The sequence below is a fragment of the Phyllopteryx taeniolatus genome, chromosome 22 (assembly GCF_024500385.1).
Source record: "Phyllopteryx taeniolatus isolate TA_2022b chromosome 22, UOR_Ptae_1.2, whole genome shotgun sequence".
In the NCBI taxonomy this organism is placed as follows: domain Eukaryota; kingdom Metazoa; phylum Chordata; class Actinopteri; order Syngnathiformes; family Syngnathidae; genus Phyllopteryx; species Phyllopteryx taeniolatus.
The window spans coordinates 1,168,363-1,191,029 of NC_084523.1; the positions used below are offsets into that span (position 1 = coordinate 1,168,363).

A 22,667-nucleotide genomic window follows, 5' to 3' on the forward strand; every position below is an offset into this window, starting at 1 on the left:
GTTAAACATCACCTTTAAAAAAAAAAAACATACTTTGTGTGGGACTGTTGTGTTCATCGCCAGGGATCCAAGTGAGCTGAACACTCCGCTCGGTCTGGTCAGTGAGTTCCAGATCAGTGGGCGGGTCAGGTTTCTCTGCGAAAATAAGATAGTCCTTAGAACTACTGGGGGGGAAAAACAAACAAAAACAAAAAAAGAGAGAATTTAGAATGTTTTGTTCATTGTATTGAGTGGTGGTGGGTGACCGGAAATGTTATTCTTAACGAAGGAATGAGAATTAAAAAAATAAAATAAAATAAAAAATAAATAAATATTGAGGTCCATATAAAAAAAAATACAAACATATATTACAATATTATTATTATTATGAAAAAAAGGTTGTTAGGTGAGGATGAGGGTTCAAACAATGTCACATGACTACACTGTAGACAGTGTATGTTTACCGTAGACAATAGCTGGCGTAGGAGTAGCCTCTGAGAGAGTAAGAATCAAGAGTAGAGTACACAAAGTTAGTATAAGTGACACATAGATGAGACAGCAGAAGAAAAGCAGGAAAAAGTTGTCAAATATCAAGTGGAAGCTTCTGTGTGAATGAGTTCGATACTCTCAGTAGTGCCTCAAAGTGGACGCAGGAAAAGAAGGAGCGGAAGTACCGACGACAGTAAGCGTGGCCCTGGCGGAGTCCCGGTCCAGGGTAGTGTTCATGATGCACGTGTAAGTGCCCGCATCTTCATCCGTCACGTCTTTGATGGTCAGACTGTCGGCGTCCACCTCAAACCTAACAAGTAGAATGAGGTCACCTCATTTTTAATGAGTCGCTCCGAAGAGACGATGCGTTCAGTGTACCTCTCGTCGTCGGGCAGTTCACCGCTGTTTTTGAGCCAGGTCATGGTGGGGATGAGGGATGGGTCGTGTTTGACTTTGCATTCGAACACGGCGCTCGTGCCTCGCTGTACCACCTTGTATTCCGGCTGCTTCAGGATGCGTGTGGGTTCTTTAACCTCCAGGAAGACATGGTTCTCCTTGACGCCCAGGTTGTTGGTGGCAATGCACGTGTACTTCCCGCTGTTTTGCGACTGGGCCACATTGATCTCCAAAGTACCGTTCTCGTGGATCACATAGGGGTCCTCACTCTTAATACTGATCTGACTGTCTTTGAACCTACAAAGAAAAGCATAAATATAACTCCAGAAATGTTGTGGGTAATTCATAGCAAACAGGTGTTTTTTTGTTTTTTTTTTTAAACATTTTTTACCATGTAATGGTTGGTATCGGTGAGCCGAAAGTGGCGCAGTGTAGTAAAGCAAGGCTATTGGTGATGACCTGGTACACTTGGTTGGGGGGAGTGAGCACCCTCGGGGGCTCAGCTACATGATCAAAGTCAAAATGCCCATCAGGCTTTTGCGAAACTCCATGGCAACGCTGATGTTTCTGACTTACCGAGCACACTGACAAACGCGTTGGCGATCAGGTAGCCAAATTCATTGGAGGCGTTGCACTGATAAACGGCACTGGACCCAGACTGCACACGGCTAAGAATCACTGTGTCGGCATCCACCTTGCGGGTGTGGTCTTCAGGAGCATCTAGCGAATTAAAGACCATATAAACGAGGGGAAAAAATATTTTACAAGCATTGCCTAATTACATATAAGGCTCAATAACGGTACATTTGACGTACATACATACATTTTTGTACATATAGGAGTTTCTGCAATATATATGAACTTGTGAACGTCTCCAAAAAAAAAAAACATCTTTCCCGTTATTACGATTCTATAAATACAACAGTGCAATGGGTTTAATGAGTAGTTAGGATAATTTATGCACTTGTATCTGCAGTTTCAACTCACGCGGTTTTTATGAAGCTGTTTGTCTTTCCCGATATGCACTTTTATATTTACCATTATGCAAGAAGTGTATTTCAGCGCGTCACCATCATGTGCTCTGTGATTGTGTTCTATCAACAAAGCTTTGGCAAACTTGAAGTCGTTATCATTGTTTATGATTTTTCTGAAGCTGAAGAAATCTTGTTGTTCAGATTACATTTGCATTGGACTGCTGTGAAATCTGTGTATTGATCTCTTCATTGTCTATAATGGCCTAAAATTTTAAACCATCAATAGCATTTTGACAATAGGACTTTAAGCACGGCTGTTTCAGCATTGGACTCATTTATCCATATGAAACCAAGGCCGCAAAAAAAAAAAAAAAAAAAAAAGTGTTCTGACTCCTGACTGGTATTGATGAAATTAAATGAAAATGACCCATAAGCACTCCACTCACTTTCTATGGGAACTCCATTGACAAACCAATTTATATCCGGCTTGGGGTCTCCATTGACTCTGCAAGTCAGGATCCCAGTCTCATTTGGGGCGAGGATCAGGTTCCTGGGAGCGCTGATCCAGAACGGAGCAGCTGTTAAATAAAACGGAAATAAGAAATAGAGAGAAGCACGAGAGAGCTCAGGGAATAAGGACTTTATAGCCTGTAGGATTTAGGGGCTTTTATGGTGCACTAGGTGGATAAAGGTGTTCCTACCTTTGACATTGACCTTGATGTTGTGGTGTGCCGTGCCCAGGCGGTTGGTGGCCGTGCAGGTGTAGTCGCCGGCGTCGGCTTCGCTTACGTCCAAAATCTTCAGGGTTTTCTTGTAGTTGAGGAACGACACCCTGCTGGTCGGCAGCTCTCCTCCGTCTTTCTGCCAAGACATCTCCGGAGTGGGCCTGCCGCGGTAACCGTTATTCACCTTATTCTGTTGCGGACGCATTATTGGTATAATAATACGCATACTTACAAGCCTTCGGCGATGCATTCCAGTTCGAGAGTCTCCCCTCGCAGGACCATCTTGGTGCTGGAGGCGCCCAGAGGCGTCATAAAACCAGGACGCCGCTCCCCCGTCGGGTTGTCTAATCGCACGAAGAGAGAGCGCAAATGAGATCAAATTTAAGGCTTTTTGACACCGTGAGACAAGGAAGGAGTATGGGAAGTAATGACAGCTCACTGAGGGCATCAAAGTGGGTAAAGGGGGCAAACAATAAGGGCAAAGTTGAACACAACACGTAAGGACCAAGAGGTGCTTGTTGAGGGTTAACATATGTGGTGCCTTTTATCTTTGAACGCTTAATCTTCAGACAACTTTCGGTTAGTAGTCACAATGTGTGCGGGGTGGAGTTTGTAGGTACATGTCACATGGTTGGGCCAGGAGTGGAGTGACACCACAATGCTGGACATGAACCAGCAACACTCACCACTAAAGTTAGTGACATTGTATAAAGAGGTGTCATTCATTGTATCCACTGTAACAGAAACAAATCATAAGCGTGCAAAAACGGGCAAAAATATTTCATTTCACACAGGCTTTTCTGGTCGATAATAAATTAACACGCGCTGTCAAATCCGTGGGTTAGGTGCAGACTTACTCTCCAGCACGGTGACGGAGATGGGCTGCTTCTGCTGGATGGTCTGTGTATAAGGGAAGCGGGCATAGCAGATGTAGTCATTCCTGTTGTCCTCCGGGAGGACATTGGAAAAGTACAAGTCTCCGTTCAGGGCCTGGGACACTCGATTGTCCAGCGGCAGTCTCTGGAAAACTGAGACATTTGGGTTTTTTACCCCACCCCCCATTACATAGTTGCATTTTTTATTTATTTTTTATTTTTTTTTAAATCCTACAATTTGAAAATGAGGCTCAATCGTAACATAGACGTACTGTTATCCATCCAAAATATGACGGGAGGGGGCAGCCCTGCCGGGGGTCGGCACTGCAGCACCAGCGAGACCCCCGTCTGCACTGTGATGGCCTCAAGTCTTTCTTTCGACCACAAGGGGGACCCTGGGAGTCACCAACATCATATACTGTAAATGGCACCCAAGCATAGTCATACAAAATATGAACACGTGTATATGAATTCTTACTGGACTGTCTGATGACAATGTTGTTGGAGATAGCCGTGCCGTGATCATTGTGGGCCGTGCACTGGTAAGTCCCCTCGTAGGCCTCGGCTTTTTCCCCACTGATGTCAATGACCAGAGTTCCCGAACTAGGCTTCATGAGAACTTTGGAGTCTTGCTCCACATCAAAATGGCTCCCATTCCTCGTCCAAGAAAAGCTAATATACGAAAAACAGCACAAACCTTTCATTTGTATATTTTATGGTTGAAAAGGAATTGGCATTAATCATTAACTGAGTTGCAGGAGGCTGTTTCCACGCCGGCTAATTCAATCTGACAGGTGTGTGTGTTTCTTGGTCGATTGCTTTCCTTGACCACCGTTGCTGTGGCAACTCTTTTTCTTCCCTTCTTTTTAAATCTTTGGTCTAGAACAGATCAATCATTTCCTAAAAGGGAGGATAAAACTGAAATCAGTGGTAAGAATTGTGGCGGGTGCCGTTTCTCACTTGGGGTGAGGCTTCCCCTTGGCTTCACAGTGGATGACGATGTTCTCCCGTGGGTCAAAGATGTAATCCTTCGGTGACTGTAGCGTAATAGTTGGGGGCTGGGGCACTGCAAGAGTAAGAGTTATTAACGGTAGTCATTAATAGGCATGCGATGATGTTTTCAACACGAGGACGGCGTGCGAAAGGGCACATCACAGCAAGCGACACAAGAAGGACAAAAGTATTGGGACACTGAAACTCATTGGCCAAATAACAATCATAATATTATTATTGAGTTGTGTCCTGAAACTTTTGTGATAACAACTTAGAAGCACTCCAAAAAATTCAAATTTCATTTGCATTTCTAATACAACATTGTCACTGCATGCAATATTGCAAATATAAAGACAAAAAAAAAAAAAGCCCACACTAGGTCACAGTTGGTGCAAACTTACATCCTTCCAGGACCTTAGCTTTTTGTCCACCAGGTGAACGCAGACGCACAGCGACAGAATATTACGGAGAGGTGTTAGTTTTTGCAGTGAGCCAAAAAACAAAACACAAAAAAACATCACAGCTTCAAGTGAAATAGAGCTTTTTATTGAGCTATTGGTCTGCTTAAATGCACAATAGGGGCACTCAATGTTATAAAAAAAAAAAGTCACAATTATATACAGGGTGGTTGAAAAATAACTCCCTATTTTAAAATACTTTATCATTATTGATTTATTGTAATGTTCTCTTTTTTTTTGCATTTGTTCTTTAAATGGAGCAAATCTACTGTACCAAACCAAAGACTTTGGAGAAAGTTGAATGGCTCAATAGAAGAAGTTACGCCTTCCATCCCACGATGGTTCTAAGTGAAACCATTTGACGCGATTCCTGGGTAGCTAGCTAACTCTGGTGCCCATATAGAATTTTAGATCAAAACTAACGCTAACTTTCCTCTCATATCAATTTCTTGTACAAATTCATACTTTAAAGAACACACAAAAATATTACAATAAACAATTTGTAAGTATTTTGAAACAGTTACTTTTCAATCACCCTGTCCATTAGGTACACCTGCATTGCATAATGAGATCCAATACAAGAGCTTTATCAAAAGTTCTTTTTACAGATCTTGCTTTGGACCTCATGTTATGGGCATTTCATGAACTATCATATTGATGAGGTAGATTAGCCTTACGATCAAGGGGCACTTCGAGCGCTGATGTCATGTGACTCAAGAGGATCATGAGAAGAACAGCTCCAGAGCCCGAGGACCTCATGGTATTCTCGCCCACGATCAGGTGGACCACGGTGAAGTCCATATCTCACCGGCTCAACCGTGCACTGGTGTGAAGGGTACAATTTTTGAAAATGAGGTCCAACACTGTTTTATTTAAAAAAATAAATAAAATAAAATAAAAAGGCCCACAAAAAAACACCAGCGAGGGTCTTTTGGCCTTATCTGGTACACAGGCATTTACAATAGACATTAGGATCCATTTGTGACTGGCATTTTTGAGTCACTCACATGACATCTCTCCGACCCTGGAGGTAAAACCAAGTGCCGATTACGACAGCACCCAACGTGTTCACCGTTAAACATGTGCCACGCCAGGGCACCCGAGCGGAACGGTCACGGCGAGCGACGACCCGCGGGCCTCTGCAGTCTTTCGTAAAGAGACGCGCCGATACGTGCAAACAAACAGAAGCATGTTGACTTTAATGGGCTTTGGCAAACTGCATCCTGAAGCGCAAGAACATGTGCGCGTAAGGCCATTCTTATGATCAAGGGTGAAAAAAAAAAAAACACAGAATGTTTGGAGTCCAGATTTTCTCCGGCTGAGCTCGGTAGAGTGTGTGAGCTAATGGGGCCTCGGGCTAAGACTAATTACGCTCACGCGTCCAACTGCGTTCTCGGCTCACTGGTACCAAAGCGAAGCGAACGCCAACATTAAAATCTTCAAATATGATTGCGAGGCTCAAAACGATATTGTGCTAATGTTATGGCTAGCTTCGGCTTAATTACATGCATGTGGTATGGCACAAATGATCTACCTGCGATGACTCAACACAACATCATTGCAAAATGACCCGACCTCGGATAAGCGTAAGAAAATAGTTGTAGTTATATCAATACTGTTGCAAACAGAACACTGATAATTGTTAAACGCATCCCTCAAAATTCCTACTAAATTGAAGCAGTCAAATGTTATTTCCCCCCCCCCCCCGACCCCCCACTCACTTTAGTTGTTGTTTATAAGTGCTTTCAAATGATAAACAAATATGAACAGATACAATGGAACTAGGAGTTATGAATTGAATTTGTTCCGTGCCCCCGTTTTCGATTAATTGCACGCAAACCGAGGTAATGTTTCCCCTTGAAATGAATGGAAATGCAATTAATCCGTTGCAGCTGCAGAACAACATATTTCCTTTATTTTGATTGTTTTGTGTTTAAAAATAAACACTGCACAATATAGAAATAGGTGACAACAATTTCTGATGATGAAATAACAGTGGGTTTGCTCGCAAATCACTGCGCAGTGTCTTAACCTTTTCAGGTACAGTAATGTTTACATTAACTGTGGTTACTGCTAGCCCTAGATGCTCACCACCACATCCCACAATGCATTGCAGCTTTTGCGTTGCATCGTGGAAATCCTGCCCATAAAAGTTATGAACAGAAATGGTGACAAAGTTTTTCTGTGGTAGATTAATTTTTCTGGTAGCAGACTTTTTTTCTGACAGCAGCATTCTCGACAGCTGAACACAAAAAGCATCCCAAAAGATTCTCATGCCACATTCCCGATGACCAACGCCGAGAGGAGATGTGTTTGGCTCGTTGGGCGCCTCATCGCTCATCCTCTGACTCATGGGTGGGAATCAAAGGTCAAAGAGGAACCCTGCAGCACAGACACTGCCTCAGTCACTCCGTCCTTGTGCCTTCTATTCCCTCCCGTTGCCCCACACCGCCTCATGACAATGTTATTATTGGACACACGATCGGACTAAATTGGAGGACGCGAGGCGGAACATAAAGCTCTTGACACGAAACCCAAGTGCCCCTTTTTTTGATTGGATCCTAAAGCAACATTCTAAGTTGGTCAGTGCACAGCCTTGTCACACAGAGAAGCTGAAGGCTGGCAGCCTGACGAGGCAGATAAGGAGGACGAGAGGCGTGCGTCAGGGGAGGGTGGCATGCAAAACGGTCATCGGCTGTCACATCAGTAAAAATACGCTGACATTTTCAATGTGAAAGAGTTATTACTCAAATAAAATGTAATAGCAGGTGAGGAGTTTCATTGAGAAAAGAGAAGGCATTTCTTTGCTTCCATCTTGAGGCATCTTGATGTCGAGGAACTATTACTGTATGTTGAAGCGTGTGTGAGGAGCTTCATTGAGACAAAAGTAGTGCTTTGCCGCCATCTTGTGGCATCTATAGTCATTCATAAATCTTTTTTAAGGGCGAGGGGGTCGTCAATTACTTGCAGATTTTCACTACAGTGGGGGTTCATTGTAGTATACGCTCCAAAATTAAGAAACAAAAACACACACCTTCCTTTGTCTCCATTGAGGCGCATACCCAGAGTCAATCAACAGAACAAGGAGTCAGAACCAAGACAAAACACAAAGCACAACGAAGGAGAAGCAACCGTGGCCTGCGCTGCTGCTTGACATATAAGACTCAACTCTCAGTTACGCTGACAATAAAGCTGAGAATCGAGCAGACTTTGTCTGTGTAGTACTTAGCTGACATCATGCAGCTGTTGAAATGAAAGAAATGCGTGCATACCACTCCTCTGTATAAAGAGATGTAGAAGAAGCCTTGTCCCCGGGCTGCTTCACATCTACTTTTATAAATCATAACCAAAAGCAGTTTCGTCTCAAAACCCATAAAGAAGTTGCAAGGTGAGAAAAGAGCTCTACTTCTTGAGAGAAAAGCCCAGACAAACCATTTGCAGACACGGGACACTGAGTCAAGGTTAAGTGCTTTGTTTGAAGCTACATTCATACCGCAGACAGTGCCTGGCTAATGTTGCACTTTTCCCACACTGTCTGGGACAGCATGCAAATTGTTATGCAAATACTGTACAATCCAGGGAATCACATGGTTTGTTGTGTAGATGTTTCTAGTAGTGAGCTTTCATTTTAACCTCTTCAAAGATGGGACTCTTAAAACCCACCAGTAACTGCTGACCCTATCGGGAACGAAATTGGGAGTTGCCTGGGATCACATGCAACTGCAACAAAGAACCTCACCAGCGGACCATCCCCGTTTATTCCGGGGCGGTTAGCCATTCTCGCATCATCCGCACAATCCCTGCCGGCTTTGTGAAGTGCTGATGGTCAGCGAGATGCGGCCCGTGTCTCTCTTACATCCGCAAGCGCTCCGGCCTATTGTCCTCCTGTGTTGTTTACCGCCGGCATAGCGCTGAAACGGCAGGGCTACTCCAGGGCATAAAGTGACAACTCACAGAAGAATTCCCTATAAAAGGTACTAATCATATGTTGATTAAATGCAACACAATATACCCCTTGAAACTTGACATTTTATCGTATAACTAAGATAATCCATACATATAGCAACTAGGTCTATTATGTGTTGATTTATGGTCCTTTTAGAAAACTGCAGATGTAAAGCACAAAAATCAATAGTCATTCTCACCACAGTAAGACAAAAATTCCACCGGGTTTGTAGACCGGTTCTGGTATGGACGATCACTAGGGCTCCACGATATTGGGGGGGGAATCATTACAATATATATTGTGATGTGAAAAAATACAGGATAAGATATTCGTGACGTGAAAACCAGCACGCGTTTCCCACTCTGTATTGTTTGGATAGTTATTAATAGCTTCAGTAGAAACGGAACTATGCTCAGTAGAGCACAAACGTATACAGAGTATGAAGCCTACCTCTATTTAAATGCACTGTAGTATTGAGCAGGTAATAGTCCAGCCAGCTATGAAGTTAAAATCATTGCTTTTCATGCCCAGCTATATTGTATAGTCATTAGCACATTCCTAACACTATTAATTTGTTTTTAATCAATATTTTATTGTTAACGTTTTAACATGATTTCACTAGTATTTGTCTGTATTTCAGTGTATTTGTTTAAGCAACACACATTGTTGTGTACACCTGAAGTTTGTCCCTTCAATAATGGTGTGGCTCTCCACCTCCTCCCAATTGTAATAATTAAGGAAGTAGCTATGGACTGCTCCGCGTGTGTTATTTGATGGGTTATAATTTAGCATAACATCAGTGCTAATCCTATTAGCATGTCCAACCATTAGCATCCATTTTATTTACATACATTTTTATTTATTCACTACAGTTTCTACAAAAGTGGGTCGTGACGAAGCAACAATAGGAAAATGCGGGTCCAATTGTGACAGCAATGGAGAAGCACAGTTATAGACCACTAAAGTAGGGTCATGACACAAGCCACTGTATCATTCCTGTGATTTTAAAGCTGCTATTCCAGGCTCAAATTAGGACACACTGTTGCATAACACTCCTCGAAAATCAGTGTTTCAAGGCAAAACCCAAGAGATTAATTGTTGCCGTGTATATCCGAATAAAAGTATCAAAGGCGGTTTATTTACGTTGGTGATATGGTTTATTAGACAGATGGTACCAAATCATAAGAGCGAGCCTGGGGGTAAATGCACTCTGCGATGTAAACCAAAGAGGGAAGGGCATGATGTGGAAAAAAGGGGCTGGAGGTGAGAGGAGAGTTGATTTGATGCTGTCTTAGCGCCGCAACAAGCTGGTGGTCTCGTCCACCCCCCCCCACCACCCTTTTTCCTCATCCACCCATCTGTTCATTGGGATTACTCGCAGAGCGGAGCCAAGAGAAACATGTCACGCTTTTTTTGGCAGTCAAAACACAATGATGACTCACTAGTTAGAGGTCAAGGTGACGCAATGCAGTGACTATACAGGTAATGATGATAGTAATGGGAGGTGCTGTGTTACACAATACTCTGCCATGTGGGGTGATTCTCAACATAGCATCACTTTACAAACACAATTTGCAGCAATAGAACACAATAAGCTTGAAAGATATACAGCCAATCATTTCATGTCAATTTTAAAATACTACTTGCACTACAATAAGTCACCAAGAGGTCTTTCTTACCTGTGAGAATGTAACCTCAGCTCTCCTCTTCAAGGAAATGGTCCAGATCTGCAACAAAGTCATATCACAAGTGATGAGTTTATAGGTTAATAATAAACGGAAAGAGCTTGGTGGCATTGAACGTTATCAACACGAGACAATGACCTCGGTCAAAGCTGTTTGTTTGTTAGTGCGCAATAAAAACCGAACCAACAGAATTCCACTAAACTTTGCGGCGGTTTCATTGAGGACCCGGATAAATATGTAGCCAAGAATAAATATAGTTAGCCAAACTGGTCATTTTAAACATTTCTTTTTCATAATTTTCCTTATATTTTTGAGGGAAAAATGCATGAGTCTCAATAAAAGTGAACATTTGTAGTCCAATTGCTTTGCAAATAATATTAATAAAACTGTGAAAGGCTCATTAAATATTCATATTTAATATTAGTGTTATTAGCTTTTTGTTCTTCTGAGGGCAATCAAATCTAGCTCTTATGGGCCTCGAGGGAATGCCCAGTAACGACCGAATCTCGCTGAACATCAGACCTTGAATCAATAACCGCAACATCTCCAGCCATTTCTATTGCTTTTACCCAACGTCAGGGGCAAGGGACACACATGACCATCCACAAATACACGCCGAAGGCTTCCCTCCGTGACCGTGAATGCGTTATGATAATCTCTAAAAGAGACCTCCATTCATCTCACATTAGCGCGACAAATGTGACAAAGAGACAAACGCAGCCCCGGTCTGACTCGAAACCATTAAAAAAAACTGCTTTCAGCTTGGCCCGGGCAACGAGGCAAATGATGTTTCGAATGATTGGCTCGTGTGGGAGACGAGAGAGAGAGAGAGAGAGGTCTTTTCATTGAACCGCCCCTCTGTGACACAGAGCGACAGATTGGAAGGGTGGCAAGCCAGGCCCGAGCTGTGACATGTTGCCATGGAAACAAAACCATATAGAGAAAGCAAGATTAAAGAATGGCACCCATGTGTTTCATCTGAAATTGGGAGTTTCAAAAGCAGTACGCCACAATCGGCACAATTTCAGAAGAAGTAAACTGAAGTGAGAGTTTGAGTTAAATGGAGCTCAACTGAACTGAACTGAGCAAATCGACACGAGAGAGGAGAAACCCGGATGAAGGGGAGAAACTCGATTCAGAAACATGTATTATTAACAGAGAAATCTAAAAGCATTTCATCAACAGAGGAATTGAGGGGGCGGAGAGACATGGGGGACCCAACCCCCAAACTCGTGAATGTTGCCATGGCAATGCAAGGCCAAAAATTGCATGTTTTTGGGTTAAAGTCAAAAGCAGTAAGTAAATTGCACACTTTTCTTGTCATGGTGGGCAAGTAAATAATAAAAATATCTCGATACCAAATTTCTTCTGGATGTTTTCTTAATCCTTCCTGATACAATTCTAATTAGATTTTTTTTTTCCCCATTTCATTTTGTTTTTATTGAAACAAAAAATAATTTTCAAGGTGTCGATTTATCACAAAACAGTGCATGGGTTGAAAGAAAAAACAGATGTGCTGCAATAAAATAAAAAAAATAAAAAAACACACAACTGAGGTATTAATAGATGACATGGCAACACGAATTGCTACGAATATTGAAATATTCCCTCGGGAGGCAGGCAGGACAACCGCGACATCGTCCTGACCATTTGGCTAATGAGAGACGCTGCATGGAACAAAAAGCCTGGCGCGCTTGGATTTACTGTTTGTGAATGAATTAGCTGTCTAAGTGACTTTTTATGGACCCGCTGGGACTATACATGCGTCACGCGACTGAATAGTTTCGCATTGAGCATGTGACACGGGGCAAATGACTTTGTGATAAGAAAACTGACCCTGGGTGCGAATAGCTTTGTGTGAGTGTGTGTTTGTAGTGCGTGTACACCTAAAAGCTATGGAAAACATCGCAGCGGCACAATTGGGAAGAATGTGCGGCACCTGCAGCCCATCACACACGCCATCTGTGTGCGTGATGAGATTATTTTTTTTTTGGGGGGGGGGGCCCTCGGGCCAATCAGAGAACATCTGTCGCAATGTTTCCGCTGTGCCCAAAAGATGACAGATGACCTAATTAAGGTAATGTGTGTCGTATTGCTGAAAAACATAAAACAATGGCCCACAATTGCCTCAAATCTCCAGCTTCCTTATAGTAACAGTACAATCTAAAAAAAATCTGTCAAACGTACGGCCTGCGGGCCAAAACCAGCCCGCGAAGGGGTACAATCCGGCCATTGTGGTGGTGGCGGGGACTAAAGATAATAGAAAATTATTACGCTCCTATAAAAAGAATGGAATGGTAATAATAAGTCTTCATAAATTGATTTCACTTTAAAGTGAAATACTACTGCATATTTTTTCCCGTTCCAAATACCTGTGAAGTTTTGTTTCTTAAAATACAATCACTGTGATCAGTTATTATGCACACATTGTAGATTACAAACTGAAACAAAAAGTACTCAAGAAATCCGATATTGTTTTGTAAAATGATTAAAAAATTTCATTAGATTAAAAAAAAATAATCCTAATGTATTTGATTTGTTTTGCATGCAAACAATGGTAAAAACTTATCGTTATTTATTCTTATATCAGGAATGGAAAGATTTTAGTGGTCCTGCCCCTTTGACATCAAATTGGGCTTTATGTGGCCCCCGAACTACAATGAGTTTGACACCCCTGAATTTCACACAATACAAAAATCCCTAATTGGACACTTCATTAGCTACACCCATACGTTTGAATTCAATAGTAGCGCGGTATGCAAAATTATGCTTGGTAGCTAATGCTCAGTCTGTCAGAGATCAACGTACTTATTATTTCAGTTGTAAAAACAACTATGTACTACTTGAAAATGGATCAAGCTGATTCGTTGTGGATAACGCCAGACAAATCTTCAAGACAAAATTCAGGACGTGTTCTTCAGCCTTGATGGAGGTCTACACTCGACTAAGTGCCCCTTCTAGTAGGTCTTAAAAACAGAACCGAAGCAGGGACGGCGGTTACCATGACTCTACAAGTGCCATTTTAATTTTAACAGTCTGAGGATATCCTTCAGATGGGATGTAACACACACACAGACCCATGCACCCTGCAATAAAAACGCAGGGAGAGCAGAGTTTAATCAGAGAGATTTACTACCCCTTGGAAGTTTTTTTTTTTTTTTTTTTCCACCCCCCTCCCGCCCAAAGGGGTTAAAAGGACAAATCTCCTGTTTCTGCAGTTCCCACCCTTGACATCCCTCAGCAGTACCACACAGGGCACACGATGGAGTCATCAGAAATGTCACATAGAGATTGTGCGGATAAAAAAAAGAAGAAGCAGGAAGCAGCATTCCTTGATGGCTGATTGTGTAGTGATTGCATAAAACAACTCCGTTGGGGAATGGATCCAATTTGAAGAAGAAAGAGTTGGTTTTCTTGCAATGTATCAACTATTGCGCAATTTCTGTATCGTGATACTGTTACGAGATTACACAGTGTCAGTCTGTGATTTCCACTCCAGATGACAAGGTTGAACAAAGAGGCCTCGTGTATTTAATATGCAGCACAGTATGCCGGCGTCTCTCAAAAACAAGACCAGAGAACGTTCGAAACTCTATCCCCCAGGAGATTTCAGAAGCTTTAACCACATCGAGAGGGCTTCAACAAGCAAAGCCGGGCCATCAGTGACAAGACATGTCAAAGACACATTGATAAAGCATCCCTTATATCCCTTGGAGACCGTCTTAGCGAGGGAAAGACAAAGATGCAGAGAAAGACAAAAGGAAATGAGAGTGTGGACCACAAAGCGCCGTGGATGAGGGTGGGTAAATACTGGATGGGTATGGAGGTAAAGCATGCCTGGGAGACGACCAATATTGACTGTCTATAGGAAAAGTGTGTGTGTGTGTGGGGGGGGGGGGGGGGGGCGGTCAAGCAAAGGAACCTAATATTTGTGCTCTCACTTTGAGATGTTAGAAGGAAATAAAAAAAAAAAAAACTTTAGCAGTCCACAAGTTCATAGAGACTAACATATATGTTGTAAGTCTTTACAGTGAACCCTAGTTCTATCGCAGTTCGTTGTTTGCGTCCACGCAAAATCAGAGATTTTTAAGCGAGTGTCTGTATGGGTTTTTACTGTACATGGGCAAGTCGGATTTTAGGACTCCACGCTTTCAGTATAGTACCAACAGCAAAAGAAGAGGCAGAAAAGGTCCCTAACTAATGCAAGCTCCGGTAATAGTACTGCGTTTATATGCGTTGCTCATCTACGTATGTGTTAAAGTAGCTTCTATTTGAAGGTTTATAATTACCGTATCATATGTTAACTTCCACTAGATTATCTATGTTTAACACATTCACTGCCATTGACGGCTTTAGAAGTTAAATATCCACGTTAACTGGGAGGCCTGGCAGTGTTAAAATATGTTAGCATTAAGCTAGCAGACTTTCATTAGACGCAATTACATGGTTTGCATGAACATTTTGGTGTTTAAATATGCAATGTTGAATTTTCTTGTGTGCCAGTTTTACAGTAATCTTCAACTGGGAGTGACAAATCAAATCAAGTCAAATTTTGCGGTAGTAAGGAAAATAGAGCCCCAAAAGACAAAAGGACAAGATTTTTAAAAATGAAGGACAATAAGAAATACAATAAAACAGGATAAATATAATGAGTCATAAGTAACAAATAAATGTCAAAATGAATAGTTAAGAAATCAGTTAAAGGCTAAACCAAACAGGTGAGTCTTGAGCCACCTTTTAAAAACATCAACAGTCTCCGCGGTCCTGATGCTCTCGAGCAGGCTGTTCAAAAGTAAATAAACAGCTCGACGCAAGTACGCCTTGCCTCTTCTTTGTAGAACTGTGTGAGTAAAAGTGCCTTCTTCTTTTCATTTCCTCAAAGTGATGTTTTAGGATTGGCTCTGGTTTCTTGCGCGAGATTAAGAACAGGCACTAAGGAATACTTTAAAAGGTGTTTTAACACATTTTAATGTGTTCACAGTATTTGGGAGGAGTAAAACTAGTTTCAGTATGGTCACTCTAGATTCCAGATTTGGGTCTGGAAACATTGGTTCGCTGTCCTCGTAATAATGCGGACACAAAGACTGCATTAGCATAGCATAGCCGCTGATCAGGAGGCCATATTAAATTCTGAAGTAACTGTTGCAGTAATCAAGTAATACGACCGCAAATTGGTTTATTTTCTTAATACTCGGACAAAGTCACAGCAGGAAAGGTGACACCAGATTGCACGTTAAGTGAGAAAATACTACACACACAAGACTGATTATTTCCCATTGCAACTGTGCATCCAGCGCAACAAGGATATAATTTCACTGGTTCTGCCACTTTTAATCAAGAAAATGGATGGATGCCTTATCATTTTGAGCTTACATTGCTCTATCGAGAGCTTCTGTGAGGCCATTAGTCTTAGCAAATCTGTGTTGACAGGCCGCACGTCATTGAAAAACAAACTGGAAGGTCAAAGACAAACAAACAAAAAACAAGGATCACCACTCCAAAGCTCAAAGTTGCCGACCCAAGCAGCTTCAACGTCTCCCTTGTGCGCTCTTGCACTGCAGCGTGGACGGCCAGTGGCGCTAAGCTCGCGGCACGCCAGACAGCAGGAAGCCAGCTGTAAAAAGGGAGGCTGCGGCCATCTCTACACAAAAGGCCCCCAGTCAGCACTTTGCCACTCTGAAAACATGCTGTCTGCGCTAATGAGCGGAGCCCGAAGCGTTAGAGACCTGGGTCGTACCCCGGCACAGGCTACGACACCATCTGTGAAAACATGCCCGCTGTTCCATTGGCTGGTCTTTAAAAATGGATGCGCCGCTTTAAGAGCTATTAACACAATGGCCTTCTGAAGAAATATTTCTTAATTCCTCATTTAAAGCAACAATATGTGGACATTTGACCATAAGCTAGCAGCTTCGCAATCATTGTACAGGAGAGTATTGTATCATGAACATTCCCGTGGAAAGCCCAGCCCTAACACACCAAAATAATCAGCTAACAACTGGACCAAGGGGGATTCTGGTTAATTAAGATTAAGTAACTGAGTATCCCTCCTAAAGTGGATTTGACCCACAGTTAATGAGCCAACAAAGGATCACCCTGTTTGAAATGAACAAAAGGAGGGGGCTTGCTTTCACCTTCGCCGATGCCTTCAGGGCCCCCAACTCTAATCACCGGATCAATAACCCCGTTGTCAATGCAATCTCACACGCTGGCACGTATGGATCGGTGATATGTGATCCACACCATCACTCGCCATCAAATTGAAAGAAAGGGATTTTAACACTGTATTTGACCACCTTCCCGAACAAGAACATCTGCAGATGCAACCCTTAAAAAAAAAAAAGATTGTGAGTGCAAGTGACAAGACAGGCCAAGTAATGCATAATTGATAGGTCACTTTGCAGTCCCTCTCTGATATACCAAATTATACATTCACACAAGAGAACTGGTATCAGGACAATCTCTGGTCACTTGATAGTCTGTTACCCTGTTTTGCGAGTGTATACTGTCAAGAAAAAAATACACGACTGTGGGAATAAAATAACATGCAATAGTTTTTAAAAAGTTACTTTCAAATGGTTCTTTAAATGCAATTACCTGAAGGGAATATATAATATATTATTATGAGGCACTACGATTATACGAGGTGTGTCAGAGACGTTCTAGGACTGGTCTCACAAAAGCTATTCACAAGTTTCTCCCTTCAAAGTAACCCACCTGGAGTCGAGCGCACTTTCGCGGCATTCTCTTTCACACGCTCCTGGAAGCGGGCACGCGCACAGAAAATTTGGAGGGGCAGGTGCTCAAGCCGAAAAAAGCGGCACCCATCGCCAAAATGATTCATACAATTAAGAAAAACAATAACAGGTATTTACTTATGAATTTAGTTCTGTTAACACAATCAACATAGTCAATAATACTATAATTAAAAAAAAGGAGGTGAAGGGAGGCTACAGTGAGTATAAAAAGTCAACAGTGGGCCAGTCAGTATTTTGTAGCTAAATGGTTTCGACCCACACAATGCGATATGGCTTTCCAAAAAAGCGGGGAAATGATTTTACATACAGTATGTGAGGGAATGAAACATACAGTATGTCTGTATCGCCAAAGCATCCCTGGCTGCCAGCCAAGTCATTAAAAAAGTTAATGATGGTCTTGTTAGCTCAAAAAGAGGTTAAGAAGCAGCTGTCGTCTTCAAATTACAAGAAAAATGCGTTCGGGTTCATCAAGAGAGCGACATTCCATGCGGAGATTATCGCATTTACTGTAGTGAAAAACAATTTTGCCAATGGAAGCACAAAGTGAGTGGAAACGCTGTGGTTTTATGATCAAAAGGCAGTTCTATTTTGAGCCACCATCACAAAAATGAAAGAGGCCACACGAGTCTTTTTTTTTTTTTTTTAGCATCTGTGAATAAATATGTTGGAAAGCAAAAAAAAAACCCCAAAAACTTAAAAGATAATAAAACGTGAGCAGAGTATATGTGACACCAAGCACCACAGATTTATGGCTAAAAGAGGCCAATGTGTAAAATGCAACCGACTTTAATGTGTCCCGAAATCAGGACTCATCATAGGAACAAACAAGAAATGACTTCCATACAGTGACGGCGGCCACAATTGGCGTCCTGAGAGCTGCCGTCTCACGCATGCAAACGAGAGGCCAAATGACATGCAAATGCACAGATCAGTGCACCGCAATCTTTTGAGTTTTTCTGGTTAGAAATTGGGAATGGTACCACTTTTTTGCCATCCTTCAAAATGTAATACATTGCCTCACAATCCCGATTTCCAGGTGAACTTTTCTTTCCAGATATCTCTCCAGGCAAATTCCTTCATACGTGCGATGACGTGCGTTTGCTTTAGCAGAGGATTTATGTGTTATACAATGACACACTCCGGCCTATTTTCATACACACAACATATTTCATGTTTACATAAGCCGGTGACAATCGTCACCACGCTTCTGTGGCGAAATCACATTTCCTGTTTGAGGCCAAGTGAAAAGATGACGATTCAAAACCACACTGTATTGTCGCTTAATTAGTTTACCTATTAACAGACACTGAGAACTGACTGGTCTTATTGGATTCTTCCCATTGGACTGTTGATTGTTTTCGAACAAAAAAGATGATCAGAAAAGGGAAAAGAAAGAAGATCTCTCTGGCGACAGATCATCATCAGATAAGCAAAGAGAAAAAAAAAACATTTTCAAAACTAATAATGTCGTGTCAAAGGATTAAAAAGATTCTAAACATGTCTCAAAGTAGGCGAAACTAATGTTCCCAGAAGAGGGCAAATAAAATACTGAAATCAGTACAGTAATGGCCTATAAATTAAATTAAGCACGATGACTGTCAAGACTGATTGGCTATCCCGCTGGTCATGTGATAAGCAGGAGCTCTTTAATGGCTTCGTTGACCTAAATCCTCGCTAATCATTTTCCAACTGTGACAAAGAAAATGTTATTTTAGGCGTACTGTAAAATGAATTAAGCCCCCAACCATTGAATTTGTTTGATTCCCCAGTGCCTCATTCCTTAACACTAATGGACGCGAGAAGACACATAACCTAAATTTACAGTTAGCTGATTTTTGAAGGTGCTCCCAAGGTTTTTTTTGTTTTTTTCAATACATTTTGACAAATCTGGTGTAAAGTATTGCTCAGGTATGGGACCCATTTAGCTCTAAAAGAGGACTGATGTTAAATTATGCGTATTATATCAAAAACTAACAATGGTAGATCTGTTACATTCCATTACAACCAAATATGAATTCTCTTTCAATTTAACTTTATATGTAAAGAATGGATTTTTGCTATGATTGATTCGTGAATGTTTTTGGTTTTACGGATGATAGCAGAATCCTTGCCCATGTTGTTCTTTTTCTTCACCGGTGACATCCACAACCCGTCGGTCTTGTACCGTATAGCGTCGGCCCATCTGGCTCCTGCTCAATCCACCGAAAGCAAGTCATCTGAAAGCCTCGAAAGCCCTCTCCAGCCTGAATCTGACACGGACACTGAAGAGCAGTCGTCGTTTCAGAAAATATTAACAATGGCGCTGCATTGGAGTACAGGAACCGCGTGTGTCCTTGGAGTAATCACCTGCCTCCAGTCGTACTTCAGACACATCCCGTAACACAGCCCCATGTCGACCATCGGTCTTCTTTTACTCCTCTTCGCTGCACTTAACCTTTTTTTTTATTTTTTTTTTATTTTTACTCTTCTGCCCTTTCTGTTGTATTTCTTAACCGCCTGTCCTTGTTTTACACACGTGCCTTTAGCAGTGCCATGTCTTGTCATTGGGTGGCACTGTACCCTGAAATTTTGTACGTTTGACATTTGACATTTACAGCTTTGGAACATACCAGGTAGAAAATTACAGGCCCTATGGAGTACATGGAGTTCTAGTGATCCTTAGAAAGGCATAATAAGTGTCCCAAAATTAAAGTTAGGCACAATCAAACCCAAAATAATGTGTCCTTGGCCCCTTTGGTTCGCTCCGAAACCCCCACAATTTCACTGTATGATTTTTCCACTTCATCAATCCTCAGCCAGTCACGCTAATTTAATATAATTCACGCTACTTTAATAAAAACAGCCACCCAAACGCGGCCCAGCTGTGAAGCAAGCGCGCAGGTTACCGGAGGGCGTATTCGGGCGGGTGTTAATACCCCTCTCTCCCTCCCTGGCTTGAGCCTGTCATCATCGCTGCAGGGTGCTGATGCTATTAAGCCAAAAGTATACAGAATCATCTGGGTGCTAATTGTATTCATTTGGCTGCTGCGTCCACATTGGGATGAGAGTTTGGTATTTGGTGTTCCAGTCAAACGGGGCAGTATTCTGAACAAAAAGAGGCATCTCAAAAATGCAAATTACAAAATACAGCGCAAGCATGCGAGGGAATTGGGATAGAGGTACACACGTTTTGCTGATATTTAACCACAATTTGTTTCACATTGCTTGTCCTTATAGGTCCCTTCATATCGTATGTGGCCACATGCACACTCAACAGTGTGTGCATAAATCCAGTTCAACGATTCAGGGGCATTAATGGGATGTATTCATACTATAATAGTGGATAAAAATTAGGAAATGATATGGCTTCACATAGCTTTCAATCTGCTGCACCATTGCTCACCTTTGCTCTACATTTGAAAGCGCCCCAGCCACTCCTTATGATAAGAACATTTGTGTCTTATATTAATTGATTTAAATGTCTGTAGGGTACAGTAGAGTACACTAACACTTAATAACCCATTTAGTTGGATCAGTAAGAAAAGGCATGTATCAGACATCATGTGCATTATTTCCCAGGACGATAAAGGCCCCATATGGCGAATATCTGCACCGTCTGCGTGTGAAATGAAACAGAGCAATTGAGCTTCTACAGCTGGCGGCGCGCACCTCGGGGCCCGGATGCACCGGCCGGCTGCAACAATGAAGCCGAAGCACGGCTGCATAAGTGCCGCTACTACCAACCACCGCAACCTATTTCCACGACAAAAGCATCCCCCTGCGGGGAGGAGAACCGCGCAATGCCTTTCATCCCTTGAGATGCTGTGGTGCTCACTAGAATCCAGATTGAAGGAAACATTTAAAAAAAAAAAATATATATATATATATATATATAAATGTCAATCTTCCTCCATATTGCAGAACCTGCCCATCAATGTGCACTGCGCCATATGATCCCGTAAAACGCCATCTCCTGAATAAAAGAATGGTAATCCAACTCACCGTGGGCTGCAAATCGTGTCCTCCGCGTTGCCCCAGATCGGTCCGTGATGTCGGTGGTGATGGAGATGAGCGCCTTAAGAGGGAGCGCGTCCGGCGAGCCCCGTGTGTCCGCCCCTCTCCCTCTCCCTCTCGGCCGCTGCAGCAGCAGAGTGTGGTCCTCACCTACACTGTTCCCCCGCTCCCCCACCCTCCTCCAACTCACTCCGCTGCCAAAACCAGTGGCGACAAAGATCGTCTACGAGTTGAAGAACGCCCACTCTTTCGGGGGGGGGGGGGGGGGGGGGTAGAGGGACTTCATGCCAGTGTGCATTTAAAGTCATATACTTTATAGTCCTCTTACTCGAAGAAACAATACGGAGTTTCACAATGAGGGACTACATTTGGGGTGTGAAGCGAAATTATGATCAGAGTGAGATCTCTGTATTCACAACCGCTCTTTGTTAAGCATTGGCTACAGCGACTTGGTTGCATACGGCAGGAGTGGAGTATTGCAGCAATACGAGCCGCCAACTCGACTGAAACATCAATGGCACAGTGGCATTTTTCAGAATTGGAAATTGGTCATTTCAAAGAACCCGAGCGTAGTTTGAGAGGGATTCACTTTGAAATGGAAGGTTGAAAATCAGTGGCGTCGCTAGGCCTATTTTAGGGGAGATGAACCCCCCCCCCCCCTCCCTCCCAAATGTTTCTTTTTTTGTGTGGTAAGTCCAAAATGTATGTCTTAGTCACCAAAAATTGGTCTTAATAACCCCCCAAACGATTTGGTTATTTCCAAAAAATTCCATCACAAAAAGTATCACATGCAGCAACACTCATCCCGACATTAGCGGTTATCAGGCTAACCCTGAGCAGAGGCTAAAGTTTTAGCCATGGCGATATAGTATGTGCATGCCGCGACTGGCTGCTGACATATTCGACACCTCGATGAAGTTTTACACTGAGATGGCTGCAGACAATGTTGACGTTGGGCAAATAAGGTTGTTTTCGTGTGCGTGCAGGTGTGTGCGCCTGCAAGAAGAGACTGGTAGAAATGTGTTGAGCAACACCAGTGTGCAAAACTTCTCTGCTGATGTACTGTCAGTGGCCTTTTCTAACGGAGAGTCTCCCTTTCAACACATTCTTCGTCCGGCGCCTCAAGCTACCCATTGCGGCTGAGCTCACGTCATTCATAGGATGGCAAACTAAACACTTTCATTTGACTTGAGTAACCTGCACGGTGTACTCTAGAACCAGTCTGTGTATTATACTGTATTAGGGTAAGCCAACTTCGACAATAACCAGACACCTGCCCTTGAATTGTTAGTGTTTAACTACAGGCTTCCCTCGTGACCACATGAATTCCAACTGACAGCCTAGGACACGGAAGATGTGCACGCGCCTCCGCTCCTCTTTGGCTTCTGGCCCCCCG

General features: G+C 42.6%; 1 protein-coding gene across 9 annotated transcripts in view; it reads right to left on the minus strand.

Annotated features, from left to right (window-relative positions):
• The window catches only part of nrcama (neuronal cell adhesion molecule a), a 31,778-nt gene extending 10,351 nt beyond the window's left edge, over nt 1-21,427 (minus strand). Inside the window, exons 1-18 of one of the 9 annotated variants that reach the window (XM_061761404.1) lie at nt 21,260-21,427; nt 10,515-10,562; nt 5,567-5,712; nt 4,833-4,850; nt 4,399-4,504; nt 3,917-4,110; nt 3,711-3,833; nt 3,421-3,591; nt 3,250-3,297; nt 2,796-2,907; nt 2,540-2,724; nt 2,285-2,416; nt 1,441-1,584; nt 1,256-1,367; nt 847-1,161; nt 654-778; nt 444-473; nt 34-135 (exon numbers count right to left, since the gene is read on the minus strand). In XM_061761404.1, the coding sequence (XP_061617388.1) occupies nt 34-135; nt 444-473; nt 654-778; nt 847-1,161; nt 1,256-1,367; nt 1,441-1,584; nt 2,285-2,416; nt 2,540-2,724; nt 2,796-2,907; nt 3,250-3,297; nt 3,421-3,591; nt 3,711-3,833; nt 3,917-4,110; nt 4,399-4,504; nt 4,833-4,850; nt 5,567-5,690 (2,041 nt within the window). In that variant the 5' untranslated portion in view covers nt 5,691-5,712; nt 10,515-10,562; nt 21,260-21,427. The remainder of the gene's footprint in view (nt 1-33; nt 136-443; nt 474-653; nt 779-846; nt 1,162-1,255; nt 1,368-1,440; nt 1,585-2,284; nt 2,417-2,539; nt 2,725-2,795; nt 2,908-3,249; nt 3,298-3,420; nt 3,592-3,710; nt 3,834-3,916; nt 4,111-4,398; nt 4,505-4,832; nt 4,851-5,566; nt 5,713-10,514; nt 10,563-21,259) is intronic. The other 8 variants (XM_061761410.1, XM_061761408.1, XM_061761407.1 and 5 more) reach the window with 8 other exon arrangements.
• Nucleotides 21,428-22,667: the final 1,240 nt, after the last annotated feature.